The sequence below is a fragment of the Ursus maritimus genome, unplaced genomic scaffold (assembly GCF_017311325.1).
Source record: "Ursus maritimus isolate PB19 unplaced genomic scaffold, ASM1731132v1 scaffold_1, whole genome shotgun sequence".
NCBI lineage: Eukaryota > Metazoa > Chordata > Mammalia > Carnivora > Ursidae > Ursus > Ursus maritimus.
In genome coordinates this window covers 106,439,364-106,455,008 of record NW_024423343.1, presented here as the reverse complement: position 1 = coordinate 106,455,008, position 15,645 = coordinate 106,439,364, and the positions used below count along the sequence as shown (strand labels likewise).

The window sequence follows — 15,645 nt, the reverse complement described above, 5'->3', positions numbered from 1 at the left end:
AAATGTGGACAGAGAGACAAGCATGCAGTGGGAACACCATGTGAACAGACACAGGGAGAATGCCAGGAAAGACGGAGATAGACACTGGAACTATACTGCAAACCACGGAACACCTAGGGCTAGCAGACACTGGAGGAGGCAAAGAAAGACCCTCCCCTACAGATTTCAGAGGGAACATGATCCTGTGACACCTTGATTTAAAATGTCCTGGCTTCCAAAACTGATAGACAGGAACCTGTCATTGCTCTAAGCCACACAGTTTGGCACTTTGTTACCACGGCCCTAGGGAGCTAACCGATGGGTCTTGAGTGTAAACCCAAATACTGGTCCTAAATGAAGAATGTTAGAATTCAATGGGTCCCTATCTACAAAATAAGGAAGTTGGGGGTCACTGGTAAATTGGCATGGCCATCGAATGCAGACCTCCTGAACTCCCAGCAGCCAACTCCTCAAGCATACTGAGGTGTCCAGATCATTTCAGAAAAAGGTCTCCAGCTGCAGGCTTCTTTGGCCTGATTTTTCATCTCAGAAGTCTGCCTCACAGAACCCTAATCAGACTTCCCCCAGGCTATGTAGGTCAGCATGTAAATTCCACCCATTTGAATGGGAATCCAAAGAGGACATGAATATGTGGGAAACACCAAACCAAAATTGTGCTTCTGCATTCTAATGTCTGGTAAGCCTCACCCCAGACTCACCCCAATTCCTTGAGATACTGGTTAGAAAAGCTATTGTTTGGAGGACCAGTCAAAACCCTCTTTTTACAAAAAGCATTAACATTTGTGCCAACATCCTGTTTCATGTAACACACAATATCTCTAAAGAACAAATGGTCAAAAGCAAAATAAATTAAACCAAATAGTAAAGTTACTTTTAAGAGTCTTTAGTTCAGGCACTGCCAACTTAATTGATTCAATTGACTGATTAATATTAACATCCCATTTATAAATAAGCACTAAAAAATAAATAAATAAATAAATAAATAAATAACCAACATTTGTAAAGACTAGGGCTAACCAACAAGACCCCTAACACTGAAACCTGTTAGCAGTGATTTCTGACTGGGGTGAGGGTTGGGGGGTGGAGAGGGTGGCCCCTTCAGAGTGTAGCAAAAGTTACTGACATTTGCTACAGAGGGGCAAGCAAGGACCAAAACCTTTGCATACAACTTCAGACCACTCAAGAACTCTTGAGACACCCTCCCCTTACAGGTTGCAGGACTGCAGCCTCAGAAACCTACTCTGCATGATAGAAACACTTGGTTAGTGAAAAGAGAGAACCTTTCAGAGTCAGGGACTTCTGACAAATTACTGAGTTTGCTACTTACTAGCAGTTTAACCACAAGCAAGTTCCCTAGTAACTTCTCTGGCCCTTAGTCTCCCAGACTCTGAAATAGGAATATCAGTATCTGCCAAACCAGGACACTGAGAATGAAAAAGCAATATGAAAATCACTGTCTGAAGTGCCAAGTACTATAACAGAATTAATTGTTCTAATAAAAGACGTTCTCATAAGAAACCACCATCTAAATTACAGAATAATAATGCAACATCGTTATTACATGGGCTCAAAAAAATGTCTTTGAAATACATTTTCTGTGGTTAAGGGAAATAAAATCCTCCCCAAAAGTCACAAAACTCCTAAACTGGAGACAGAATATATGAACAATGTTCAAGCAGTACTGTGCTACCACTCTATTTACAATTTGCCCCAAAGGGGCCTAGATGTCTAATCCCAAAAGTGGTAATTCTGGATGGAATCTGGACACCACTGCCAGTAACCCCAGGCAGGCTGCATGCATAGACTGGTGAGGGAACAGCAAGTGACAAAAGGTCCCCCAGGAAACATTAGCATTACTGAGCAATTGCTCTGGGCCAAGCACGGTGTCAGGTGCTTTGCATATACCATACCTAGTCCTTCCACATAACTATCCAGGAGACTGTAGTTCCCAAAGGGTGTCAGCCATGTCTACTTTGTTCACCACAGCAAACAGCACAGTGCCTAGCAAACAGTAGGTATTCTATAACTATGCTGCATAATGGATGAAACGCTATCATTCCCACTTTAAAAAGAAGAAAATGGAAGCTCAGAGAGGCTGAGTAACTTGTCTGACTAATAAACAGCAAAGCTTGGAACCCACGTCTGCCTGTTTTTAAGTTCTACAATACCGTGCTATTTCCCCTGGCTGTCTGGTTTGGGAAGGATAAGAACTGATACTGTGAGAACCCTGACTGAGCGAAGAGCTTTCTTGTGAAAACCAAGGCAAGTCCAAGGACTTTCTAGGGACAGAGTCCTTGGGATATAAGTGGCCGAGGAAGGCACACTTTCTACCTGAAACCAAGCATGCCAGCCTGAAGTTGGGACCAAAGCGAACTTACCAACTAGCCTGACATATCTGTATTCAGGCTCACTTCGGGGACAGAATGTGAGCTCCTCAAGAGCAGGGGAGTTTTGTCTGTCAGGGCCACATGCTTAGCATAATGCTTGGAACGCAGTAGGTGCTCAAAATGAAATAATAAATACAGGGTTCATTCATTAAGGGAAGAATGAAAGCAAACAGAAAGAAAGGAGTGTGACATCAAGAAGAAAGATACTACAAAAAGCCTAGGACTTAAGAAGGGTTAATATGAAAACTCTATGCACCAAGACTCTTGGTCCACCTTGAACTATTTTAAAAAGAGATAGAGTTCTTGGGGCAAGGTATAGCAGCACTGGAGATGACAGAGAAAAGTGGACATTAAAGAAGAGCTTTCCTACCCGGACCCCACATCCTTAATGCCATAGGTAAAACTACAGGAAAAGACTGTTTTAGAGAAGCAGAAGTAAGAACTTTACTGAAGTGGCCTTTTGTTTGAGAATGCCTTCATTTTATGAGAATCTTATCATTCTAATCCTAGTGCTCCTTAAATGTTGCTAGTAAATATGAATAATGTGAGAAATAGTAGCTGTCAGAATCTACAACGCGGCATTGCCTGATCACAGGCATAATGTTTGCGGCACGGTGGGCAAATTAAAAACATCCTTTAATAAGCCCTAGACCCAAATGTATTATCTGTAAGATCTAGTCTGTGGCCCATTTTCCTTAGCTCAAATTAATGACTATCTCTTACTCATTGATCTACAGCAAGATACTGGAAATAGTAATAAAAATTATATTACGGCAAACACTTTTCACTTTTTGGAAAACAGAAGAGGTATAAAATTCTAAATCACCAACTTCTTTTTCCATTTCTAAACTGAAAATAACAGCTGACAAACTCTTAAAAAACTAACTTGCACCCTGCAAGCTTATAGACAGCCATCTGAACTTCAACATACATGATAACAGTGAAGGTAAACATTAGGAAGGACCCTTCTTGAGAAATAAATTTACTTCCCAAATAATTAAACTTAATATGCATTTATACCTATTAGCAAGACCATTTGCTGTGAACCACATAAATCTAATTTTTTATAAAAGTAGTTGCTATACATCTGATATGAAAATGATCACAGGTAACTGCAGAAAAGATCTAACAGAATTTTCTACATAGTTCAATTTCTTCCCCTCAAGTTAAATGTGCACTATAAAGTTGCCATGCTACTGCACGAAGCAATGTTTATTTCCTTTCACAAAAACGAGTGTCGGGGCACCTAGGTGGTTCAGTTCGTTAGGCTCAGACTCTTGATTGCCCCTCAGATCATAATCTCAGGGTCGAGAGATCAAGCCTCCCCCTTCAGGCTCAGCACGGAGCCTGCTTGAGATTCTCTTTCCCTCTCCCTCCGCCCCTCCCCCTGCTCTCTCTCTGTAAAAAAAATACATAAAATCTTAAAAAAAAAAAAGAGTGTCAACTAAGTTTGTCAAAAGCAAGCCAAGTGGAAAGACTACAATCATCCCAAATTTTGTGGTCTTAAGTAACTGTTTTAAGTGTCTTCAAACATCACACTAAAACTGGCTGGCAAGTGCACAATGAATGTTTCCAAGATAGCGTAGCACAATAAGGTGTAAGACCTCCGGACTTCAAACGAACAAAATACGCTAGTTCTCAAATCTGGCAAGAAATGCAAAACAATCTGGAGATTTTGGCCAACGAAGAACAGTTCACATCCATAACTTATTGATAGTATGCAGATCTTACTCTTCTGGCAGGTCTTACAAAAAGTGAAACCCGATCGTCCAATCTCCAGCGAACAGATCCTCGTATTTAAATGAAAACGGCAACCAATACGCATCACCCGAATTCGTTTATAGGGAAAATGAATCTATAAAAAGATCAAGTCGTTCTCCAATCAGAATCCTGCAAACTGCTGGTTCTCAACCTACTTAAGGTCAGGCTTGGTCTAAATTCAGGTTAGAGCACTTCCCCCACCTCTTTCTGCACTTGGGCACACGGGTCTCAAAGCTCTTCAATGAAGGCTCAAAACCGCTAAAGAGAGCCCGCGGCCCCTGTCGCAGAAGCGATACCTTGCCCAGAAGACCACTGAGGGCAACCTGGGGGACTCGCAAAAAGGGACAGGACTGCGGCACGGAAGGGGAAACTGAGTCAGGGAAGAAGCAGAAACTCAAGGTGACCGGGGCACGGGGTTGCTTCGCGTCCCAGACCGTCTCCCAGTCCACGAGACCTCCCCACGCCACACCGGGGGTACCTGTCACCGGCCGCGCAGCCGCGGCACATGCGCCGCCCGCGTCCCCCTTCCTGCCCATGCTGGGGCCGCGCTTCGTCCGCGACGATGCCAGCGACAACGCCGGGGCGGGGCGGTGACGGCGGCGGCAGCTGCTGCGCCAGTGAGCGGCCGACACGCGCCTTTCCCGCGGCTCGCCTCACAAACCGGTCTCGTAAAGCAATACCCTAGCTGCCTGCCGCCTTTTACTTCCGCTTCCTAATGGCGAGAGCCGGAGGACTTCCGGCTACTGAGTCGCGTCCGGGGCCGCTTAGAGCGTCGCGTGGCCGCCATCTTGTATCCAAGGAAGCCCCTCCCTCCTTCTCTGCTTGCGCTGTGTCGTGTGTGGTTGGGGAGGACGGCACTTTTAAGGTCTAGGGAATGGGAATAGGACTGACCGCTGAGACCGAAAAACCGTACCAGGTGATGAAGCCGGATGCGGGTTTCAGCCTCTCTTCCGACTTGGACTGTGGGGCGCTTCAGAGTCTACTTTCTTAAACCCTTATATTACAAGCACTGCTGCACAACAAGGGGACAAAAATTGCTGAATGTTTCTGGGTATCTTGGACTTTATCTTACCCCCTAAGTTTTGATAACTACCGTTCCGGGGGGCGTTGGAAAAGGAAGACTTTTTAAATTTTATGAGACGACTTAGCTTATACTGGCAGCGACAACTTCTGTGCGAGGACCGCTTTGTCCTTTGTTTTTGTTTTTTGGCAAATACAAATCACTATGCAAAATTGTTTTAGAATCTGTGACACAGGGCAGACCGTTTTACCTACCCACAAATGAATACCTCTTTGGAGTATTTTTAACTAAGTCAAAGTGAACTAAAAACCAAAAACACATTAAAAGTACATAAAAAATGTAAACGTTTGACTGACTTTTAGTTATATGGCATACGCAGTCCTTCCCCTGAGTATGCCAGAACAAGGACTAAAAACATTTTTCTTTAATAGCTGTATCTCTGTACTGTGCTGGAGAACTGTAGCTATTAGGTTTTCTGTTCTTTGCTGGAACATAAGGAGTTAAAATAATTTTATGGCATGGAAATGAGCGTTTTAAAATTCATTTCTTGAGGGAGTTTTTGTGTTAGTAGCTTTCCATTGTGTGTTTTCCACTCTTTAAATCACTTCCGGTGATATTTTTGTAAAAACGTAATTGTTTTTTAATTCAACACATTATGGAGTTGGGTTTTCACTTTTTTGTTTTAACCTGGTCTTCTATGAACAACAATGTTTGATCAGTGATATACATACAACTATGTGATACCGCAACGCTTCTAAGAAAATTGAGTTTCTCTTTTTCCAAACCTTTCTCAGAAAGTTCAGTGCTGTTTTATTTGTACAAAAACAGATTTTTTATTTTTTATTTTTTTTATTTTGAAATAATTACTGAATCATAAGAAGTTGCAAAGATAGTGCAGTGAGGTCCTGTTTACCCTTCACCCAGGTTCCCCCAATGATTATATCTTAAATAAATTGGAGCACAATATCAAAACTAGAAAATTGACATGGGTACAATCTGTGTGTATAGTTCTGTCATTTTACGACATGAAGATTTATGTAATCACCAAAATCAAAACGCAGAACTATTCCACAAAGATGTCCCTTGGGTTAAGGAGAAGGAGGGACGAATTGGTGGAGCACAGAGGACTTTTAGGGTAGTGAAACTATTTTGTATGATATTCTAGGGATGAATACAGATAATCATACATTCGTCAACCTATAGAATGTACAATACCAGGAGTGAACCCTAGTTTAAACTATGGACTTTGGGTGATAAGAATGTGTCAGTATAAGTTTATCAATTATAACAAATGTATCACTGTGGATATTGATAGTGAGGAAAGTTGTGCTTCTGTGGATACAGGAGGTATACTGGAACTCTCTGTACTCTATGCTGTATTTTGCTATGAATCTAAAGCTGTTTCAAAAAATAAAGTATATTTAGAAGGGGAAAATCATAAATGTTAAAGATGGAAGAAATATAAGAAGTAACCTGCTCCTCTCTCTCCTCATTGTAAAATGAGGAAAAATGAGACTCAGACTTTCAAAAATAATTAATAGACTTTATTGTTAGTGCAGTTTTAATTTTACAGAATAAATCAGCAGATAGTACATATAGTTTCCTTTACCCATCATACCCCAGCACCCAACACCTGATACAGAATTTGCCCTATTGTTAACATCTTGCATCAATGTAATATATTAGGATTATATTCCTACAATGGAATATTGGGAATAATTTCAAACCACATATCTGACAAAACACTTGTATATGAAATATATAATGGACTCTCAAAACTCAAATCATGGAAATAAGATTGATAAATTGTTATTAATTAAAGTCCATAATTTACATCAGGTTTCACTCTTAGCATTCTAGTTTTACAGGTTTTCACAAATGCATAAAAGCATGTATCTACCCTTACAGTTTCATACAGAATAATTTCACCACTCAAATAATTCCCTGTGCTTCACCTCTACACTTCTCCCCCAAAACCCTGGCAACCACTGATCTTTCACCATCTGCTATAGACTGAATATTTGTGTCCTCCAAAAACTCAGTATGATAATATTTAGAGGTGGGGCGTTGGGAGGTGATTATGTCATGAGAGTGGAGCCCTCATGAATAGGATTAGTCCCCTTATAAGAAGAGACCCAGAGAGCTCCCTTGCCCTTCCATCTTGCAAGGACACAGAGAGAAGTTCTTGTGTATTGTCCACTTTTTCCATTAGAGCCCTTAGCCCCTTAAAGTTACTTTAAAGATCCCACTGTGATAATTCCAAAATCCCCGCCTGTATGCCTGTAAATTTTGCTTAAAACCCATACATGGTGTACTGGGTAAAAGGAACTGAGGTAAATAGGCCTAAGTGTAAACTTTTGTGTTTCTCTGGCCGGCAGTTAGGCTGTGTTCACTGTTTGCCATAGCTGTACATGTCAGAGACCTCCATTTCCTCTAGTGTCCTTGTTTTTGTCTCCTCTGTTATATTTGGGTTTCCCTAGAAACTGCTTCTTAAAAAGAGCTTGATCATTATAGTTCTGAAGGCTGTAATCCACATTATTATACAGGAGCCCTGTTGATGTGGTGGTAAGGTTGTTTGGAGCGCAAGCGTTCTCTAATCCATTCTGCAATCCTATGTTGAGGTCTCTGTCCTTTAACAGGCCTGTGCCCCTAAGCTGTGGCAACAGGGACACCTGGTGCCATCTGATTTATGCAGTGTACCCTCCACTGAATCATACATTCCTATTGCAATGTGATTTTGTCATTCCTACCATCCAGAAGTGGAGTCTATCACCTCACCCCCTTAAATCTAGACTGTCCTCGTGACTTTATTTGACCCAGAGAGTGCTGTGGACATTTTGTTCTGGGACTTCCAAGCCCAAACCTTAAGAGGCCTAGCGTTTTCTGCTTTTGCTGTCATTCTCAGAGTCCAAACTCCCCACAGAGAAGCCCAAACTATCCTGCTGGAGAAGGAGGCTCCTTTTTTTCTTTTTTTTTTTGCTTTTTATAATTTTTTTAATTGAAATATAGTTGACACACATTGTTACATGAGACCACACTTTGTGAAAGCAAGTTGTAAACATGCACCAGCACTGGATAGGAGGGAAAGTGTCACTCTATACCCTTTTATATAACTCTTATACCCTTTAAATTTTAAAACATGTGACATTACCTGTCTAAAAAAATTCAATGAACTTACTTTCAAAGCATATTTTAAATATGTGACCAAATAAAGCAGAGGAAGAGGAGAAGAGGTAAAAGAATATGCAGATGAAGGTCCAAAAAACAACACCAAAAACGTGTCCCCACCTGTGAGACAGGAGCAATGGCTTGACTGGTTTGCAGGTCAGTAGCATGTGGGTGGTGAGGTCCACATGTGCCAAGAAGTTTTACTTTGTACCCCAAATAAGCCCTAATTCTGCAGACTGGCTAGCCATGGCCCAGTCAGGTCTGCAGATAAAGCCTGACCCTTGGGCTAATTATGGCTCTGGCATGAGCAGGCTGTACCACCTCTCAGGACCCAAGGGTCAGCCGTGGTGCTCACCAGCTCTGTAGGATGCGTGCCATGCTCATGCTCCGGAGTGAGCAAGCCCTCCAGACCCAGAACTGACTCTCTTCAGTGCCGCTTCTTCCCCAGTCCTCTTGGGAGAGACTTGGCTGCACCCTCCCAAACTGAGAAGACACTAATAGTTCCTTGGGAGACTTTACCTGCACCTGATCCATCTTGGCCAGACCACCTCTATCATCTGTATGTACAAGAGGCAGGGGTCATCACTTGATGCGTTTTCACACGGCAACTGGAGGTATCATTTCCAACTATCATCACCCAAACCATTGGCATTTGGAATGGGAGGGGTAGTTTCCAAGTCCTGATTTTCTCTAAGCATTTCTCTGCCCTAGGATTCTTCAGGAAGGTGTCCATGTCATAATGATTTTGTACTGTTCTTTTAATATAGGTTCAATTCAATATGGGTTCATCCTCTCACTCCTGGGCTGATTTCAATTATATTCTTGCAGAAATTTGAATAAGTGCCTCTTGGTAACTATAATTTAGGTCTTTATTCTGCTAAAATAAAGTAAAATAGTCTGCTCTGTATATCAGATTGCTTCAGGAGGTTGTGGGGAGGTTTGGAAATGGCCTCCAAAGATTCTTGCCTCCTGGTATGTACACCCTCTGCGGTCTCCTCCCATAGCGAACACGGATGACCTGAATTACTGTAGGGTAGTGTGGAAATTATGGAGTATGTCTTCTGAGATTAAGTCATAAAAGACATTGCAATTTCCATCTTGCTTTCTCTTGCATCACTCTCCCTGGGATAAACCAACTGCCACATTGATGTTGAGACTCAAGCAGCCCCAAGGAGACATCTGTGTAAGCAGGAAATGAGGCCTGTAACCAACAGCCAATATCAGCCTTGCATCCTCTTGGAACTGAATCCCCCTGTTGTCAAATGACTGAAATCCTTGCCCATATCTTAACTCTGACCCTGGTGAAAGACCCTAAGCCAAAATCACCCTGTTAAGGCATTCTCTAATTCCTGACTTACAGAAACTATGTGAAACAATGTTTCTTTTCTTTTTTTTTTATGTGTTTTGGTGTAATTTGTTACACAGCCCAAAGCCACAAAGAAGTGTGGCCCTGTGCCCGTGCACAGAGAGTGACCTTGGGTACACCAGCCCAGGCGGATCTGAAGTTGGATGGGCAAGGGATCCTTGCTGGGAGTAAAGACAGAAACTAGAAATTGAATCCTTGTTAGTCTGATCAGAAATAGAGGTTTGAAAGGGAGAAGTTCCATGATTGTTTTATGCAGTTTCTGAGGAATCTCTACCCCACATGCTAGCCTAAGGCTTATATCTCAAAGATACCTTGAAAACAAAACCTCTACTCACTGGGAATTCTTTTTTTGTTAATATTTTGTCTTTGTTAGCAGTCTTTTAACAACAACAACAAAAAATCCCAATGGTACAGATTGTTCGATCATGATATAAGGTTTATCCATAGCAACTGCATTCTAATGAACCAATATAGAACAGTGCTTAGACTGCACATTTCACATCATGACCTAGCGCTGATAAGCTCAGCTACAAAACTGAAAAAAATATTTCGTGGAACAATCCTTTACACCTGCACATTCAATCATGTAAAACCATTACAAAGTTCATATCAAATATTATTCTATTCATATATATATATATATACACACACACACACACAACCCAGGGGGAGAAAGTAAACAATACAAAAACTAAAAATTAGAAATAACTTAGTTTAATGCCTGTTCACAAAATTATTCCATCCCAGAACCCTCAAGGACAAAGTTACTATGCACATACCTGGTTGAAACTTATGTGAATGTTCATAGATTAGCTCTAGGAAATCTCATACTTACTAACTGCAGGTAAAATTCCCCTGCATTTCACAGCTGTAAATTATTTTTTTTGTAATTTTTAAATTGTAAATGTAAAATGTAAATTTTACTATTAAATTCTACAAATCCACCTCCCCCATTTTGATAAAGGTAAAACAATTGTCATTTACTACTGAATCAAGTGACATCCGTAAACGAGAGCTGGAAACGAGACTTGTAGCCACCTACTACATCCCTTGTACTGTCTCCCTCACTAATTTGTCACAATTGGTGTCAATATTTGTCACAATGGGTACAGTTTTGGGCTAAGAATCTGTGAAATGAACTGCGATATTTTCTGTTCTTTTTCTTTTTTTTACTGAGGGACAATAAAGACACCTCAAAAAAGTTAACACTTGTTACAGGTTAATGGGTTGTGGTCCACAGATTTGAAAACACTGGTTCACAAGCTTTTGCCTTTTAAATACATGCAGCATATGATTTCTTGCCTGTATTAGTTTTCTATTGCTGATAGAACAAACTGCCACAAACTTAAAACAACATAAATTTATTATGTTACAGTTCTGGGGATCAGAAATCCAACATGGATCTTGCTGGCTAAAACCAAGGTGCTGGGAGAGCTGCATTCCTCTCTGGAGGCTACAGGGAAGCACCCACCCACTTCTTTGCTCATTCAGGCTTTGGCAGAATTCAATTCCCTGTGGCTGTTGGACTCGGGTCCAACAGGTCCAATTTCCTTGCTGGCTGCCCTCTCAGGCTGCCCCTAGCCACTAGAGGCTTCTCTCTGGTCAATGCACGTAGCCCTCTACAGCTCAGACCTCCCCATTCTTTGATTCTTCAGTTGCTCTGTCCCTCCCACTGCAATTAGAAAGGTTTGCCACTTTAAAGACTCATGTGATTAGATCGTGTCCATTTGGATAATCTCTCTGTCTCAACGTCCATACCTTTTTTTTTTTTAAGATTTTATTTATTTATTCGACAGAGATAGAGATAGCCAGTGAAAGAGGGAACACAAGCAGGGGGAGTGGGAGAGGAAGAAGCAGGCTCACAGGGAGGAGCCTGATGTGGGGCTCGATCCCATAATGCCGGGATCACGCCCTGAGCCGAAGGCAGATGCTTAACCACTGTGCAACCCAGGCGCCCCTCAACGTCCATACCTTTAATTCCATCAACAAAGTCACTTTTGCCTTGTAACATTTACAGATTCCAAGGATTAGAGCATGACCAGCTCTGGGGGCCGTTATTCTGCACACCACATTAACAGATGCATGCTTACACATGTACATTTTATCAATAGCAAAGCCTAGGATTGCCGAAATATTTTTAAAAATCATACTTAAAGATGTCTTAGATGCAGGGCTTTTGGGAGCAAGAGCCTTATAAGCTTCCATCTGGTGCCTTCTCCACAGACTTCAAAGAGCCATTTGCTTTTCCAGATGGTATTTTAACATATCTACATAAATCTGGGTGCACACAATAGCACACAGGACTCAGGTGTAAACCCAGAAGAGTACTAAAGATAAGGAAGAGACAGATCCCTGCCAGTCTTTACTTGTTCTCTGTTAGATGTGAAAAGGAAAACCTGAGGGTGACACACAGCGAATCTGCAGTGTGGAGTTGGCATCCAGCCACAGTTTCGCCCAGGGTCACTGTTGCTGAGCTCCGTGCTGTGCTGGTGATGTGCAGTTTGCGGGTCTCCTGTGATGGAGCACAGCTCTGGCCACACAGAATTAAAATAATGCAGCAGTACATTGGCGAGAGGGCCATGGAAGGGCTTCCAACCATGTGAGTTATTTTCCATTCCCTATTCTTCCCCTCCAGAACTCGCACTCATCTTTCTTAGCATGGACCCCAGTTGCACGTTCAGGGGCATCAACCTGGGCTGAACTTCCTCTGTGCTGCGCCTTAGGCACAGTTAGGGCCCTGGTATCCCAAATGGGAAAGGCAGTTCTTTATGTAGTACCCAAAGAATCTTCCTTTAGGCCCCAGGCCATCTTGTATCAACTTTGTAGGAAACCTCTATAACTTATTAATGTCCGTGGCTCAAGCCTCCAATATCCCTTGTTTTGATATTAAACTAGTTGCTGGCTGGTTGTTATGGAATAAGTTAAGCTTGGTTTTGACATAGTGTCTGGCCTCTGTGATGAACTTCCCACGGCGCACCTCTGGTTCCATTCCAAAGACCAGTCTCACAGAATACCCCACACATACCTGTTTCCTGATGTAGAAGGGATGGTAATCCAACCTAATCTATGGTATATGGAATATAGATGTTATATCTAATGTTAAATGATATATTTAACATTCTTTCATTCATCCGATAAACTAATGCTCACTCTGTGCCCAGAAGCAACCTTCGCCCTCAAGGAGCCCAGACCGTGAGGAGAGAGACACAGACACAGATGATTATAAAACAGGTGAAAGACTAAGACAGAGCCACCCTGAGTCATGGTGGTATGCAGAGAAAGGGCATGAAGCCAGCTAGGAAAGCTGAGGAAGGCTTCTTGGAGGAGGTAACTCTCCAGCTGGGAGCTGCTAACAAGTTCTTGGATTACCTCAGACTTTTGTGTGTAATGCTTTTCAATACTAAAAAATACAACTTGTTAGCTTAAAAAAATTGAAAAACTCAGATGTAGAAAAATTAACCTATACCTTTATCGTCCAAACAAATTCATTTCTAAATTTCCATGTGTTTCCTTCTACACTTTTTTTCTGTGCATAATTTTTTTACTTTGGGAGATTTTGTTTTAACAAAGAAATTGTACATGCAAGCAGCACCTTCTGGCCTGGAAACTTTAGCTGACCACTAGTACATACGTTTGGAAATGCATTTGGCATTACTTCCCTGAAATTCCTTCACTAATTTAATTTCCAAATATTTGGGGATTTTCCACATATCTTTCTGATATTGATTTCTAATTTAATTCTGTTATACTCAGAAAACATACTTCCTATGATTCAAATTATTAATTTTTATGACTTAAATATTTCACAGACGATATGGTTTATTACAGTGAATGTTCTGGGTTTACTTGAATGCCTATTCTGCTCATGTTGGACAGAATACTCTAAAATGTCAATTGAATCATTTGGTTACTAGTGTTATTCCAATCTTCTATATTCTTACTTATTTTCTTCTTTTCCTTTCTTTTATCCAAGAATTAACATTTTAGATATTCTTTTGTACTTTGTGCTTTTTTTTTCACTTAAAAACATACCCTAGAAATTCTCTACATGTTCATAAAAACTTCCTCACTCATTTTTTCTTTCTTTGAATTGCTATAATTTTTATATAGCAGAATTAACCCTTTTTAATAAATAATTCTGTATTTAGATGAGTATATTCAGTTGTGTAATGACCACTATGATCCCAATATAGGATGATTTCATCACCCCTCAAAATTCTCTCTTGCCCCTTTGTAATCATATCGCTCCCACTATCCCAGCCCCTGGCAACTACAGCTCTGTGTTTCTATCCTTGTAATTTTGCTATTATCAGAACATTACAAAAATGAAATCATTCAGTATGCAGAAAGCGTCTGACTTCTTTCGCTTAAGATTCATACACTTGGCATGGAACAGTAGTGCATTCCTTTTTATCACTCAGTAGTATTCCATTGAATAGATGTAACACAATTTGTCCATTCACCAGTTTTTTAACATTTGGGTTGTTTTCGTAATTATGAATAGAGCTATGATTAACACTCATATATATATTTAGTATGAGCATTTGTTTTCACTTCTTGTGGGTAAATACATAGGAGTAATATTACAGGATAATGTTGTAAATATATATTTACTCTATAGGAAATCGACAAACGGTTTTCAGAGTGGCTCAACACTTAAGAAGCATTCACTTTCTTTAATTAGGGAGATCCCAAAAGTAAGTACCTATTCAAATTTGGTACCCTCACTTAATCTCACACACCTACCTACCACAAACCTGTCCTAATACATGTAGACTATCGGGGCTATCTATTTCTTCTTGTGCAATCACTGGTAATTTGAGTCTTTCAAAGAACGTGTCTATTTCATCTAAGTCAGGTGTCAGACCAAATAGTAAATATTAAAGCCTTTGCAGGTCATATATATTCTCTGTCACATATTCTTTTCTTCTTCCTTTCCTCCTCTTTCCTTCCTCCTCCTCCTTTTTTTTTTCTTTTAACAAACTTTTTTAAAATGTAAAAACTGAGGGAGGAGTTAAGATGGCGGAGGAGTAGGGGTCCCCTTTTTCAGCTGGTCCCCTGAGTCGAGCTCGATATGTGCCAGACCATCCTGAAAACCCACGGAATCAGCCTGAGATGCAGGAAGATACATCTGGATCTCTCCAGATGAACATCTCCAGCACTGAATATTGAGGTACGAAGCGGGGAGCCATGAAGCCACACACGGATATCGGAAGATAAACAGAAGGGGGAGGGAGCCGCCAAACTCGGGCACTGGGAAGCGGTAGCCACCTGCACTGGGGAGCGGGCCAGACTTGCGAACCGACACCCGACACCCGCCGAGAAAACAGACTGAAACCGTGAGCCTGGGAAAGCACGTGCAACCAGACTGAAAACCAGAGCTCTGGAGTGCGTGCGAACCACACTGAAACAGAGAGCTCGGGAGCGCACACGCGGGAACCGGGGCGGCTAGCAGTGTTAGAAACACAAAGGACAGAGACGCGCTGGCCCCGGAAGTGAGGGCTGGGACACCAGCTGTGGGGCGCACAACGCTGGACACTGCAGGGTTTTTAGCAGCACCGACAGAAACAGAGTTAAAGTGACCAGAACATCAGTGGAGAACGGTCCGCGATCCCTCTGTTCTGAGACAGAGGCTGAGATTTGGCCACTGCTGCTCTGACTCTCAGAAGAGACACAGCAAACTGCCAGGGAAAGCTGCCAGAGAACAAAAGCCTGGAAATACCAGCTCACAGTGTGCCCATCCCCATCCCCCCTCGCAGGGGACACGGAGACTCTACCCAAACAGGGTTGCCTGAGTATCGGTGTAGCAGGCCCCTCCCCCAGAAAGCAGGCTGAAAAAATCAAGAAGCCCACATCCCTAAGGTCCCTATAAAACAAGTGCACACTGCCTGGGTCCTGGTCAATAATTTGGGCTCTGGACAACCCCGCAACCTCTCCTCATC

General features: G+C 41.8%; 1 protein-coding gene and 1 pseudogene across 2 annotated transcripts in view; one reads left to right on the top strand and one right to left on the bottom strand.

Annotated features, from left to right (window-relative positions):
- UGGT1 (UDP-glucose glycoprotein glucosyltransferase 1) overlaps positions 1–5,922 on the bottom strand; it is a 131,469-nt gene extending 125,547 nt beyond the window's left edge. Inside the window, exon 1 of one of the 2 annotated variants that reach the window (XM_040619470.1) lies at positions 4,627–5,922. In XM_040619470.1, the coding sequence (XP_040475404.1) occupies positions 4,627–4,684 (58 nt within the window). In that variant the 5' untranslated portion in view covers positions 4,685–5,922. The remainder of the gene's footprint in view (positions 1–4,626) is intronic. The other variant, XM_040619480.1, reaches the window with a different exon arrangement.
- LOC103658606 overlaps positions 4,711–15,645 on the top strand; it is a 45,066-nt pseudogene continuing 34,131 nt past the window's right edge.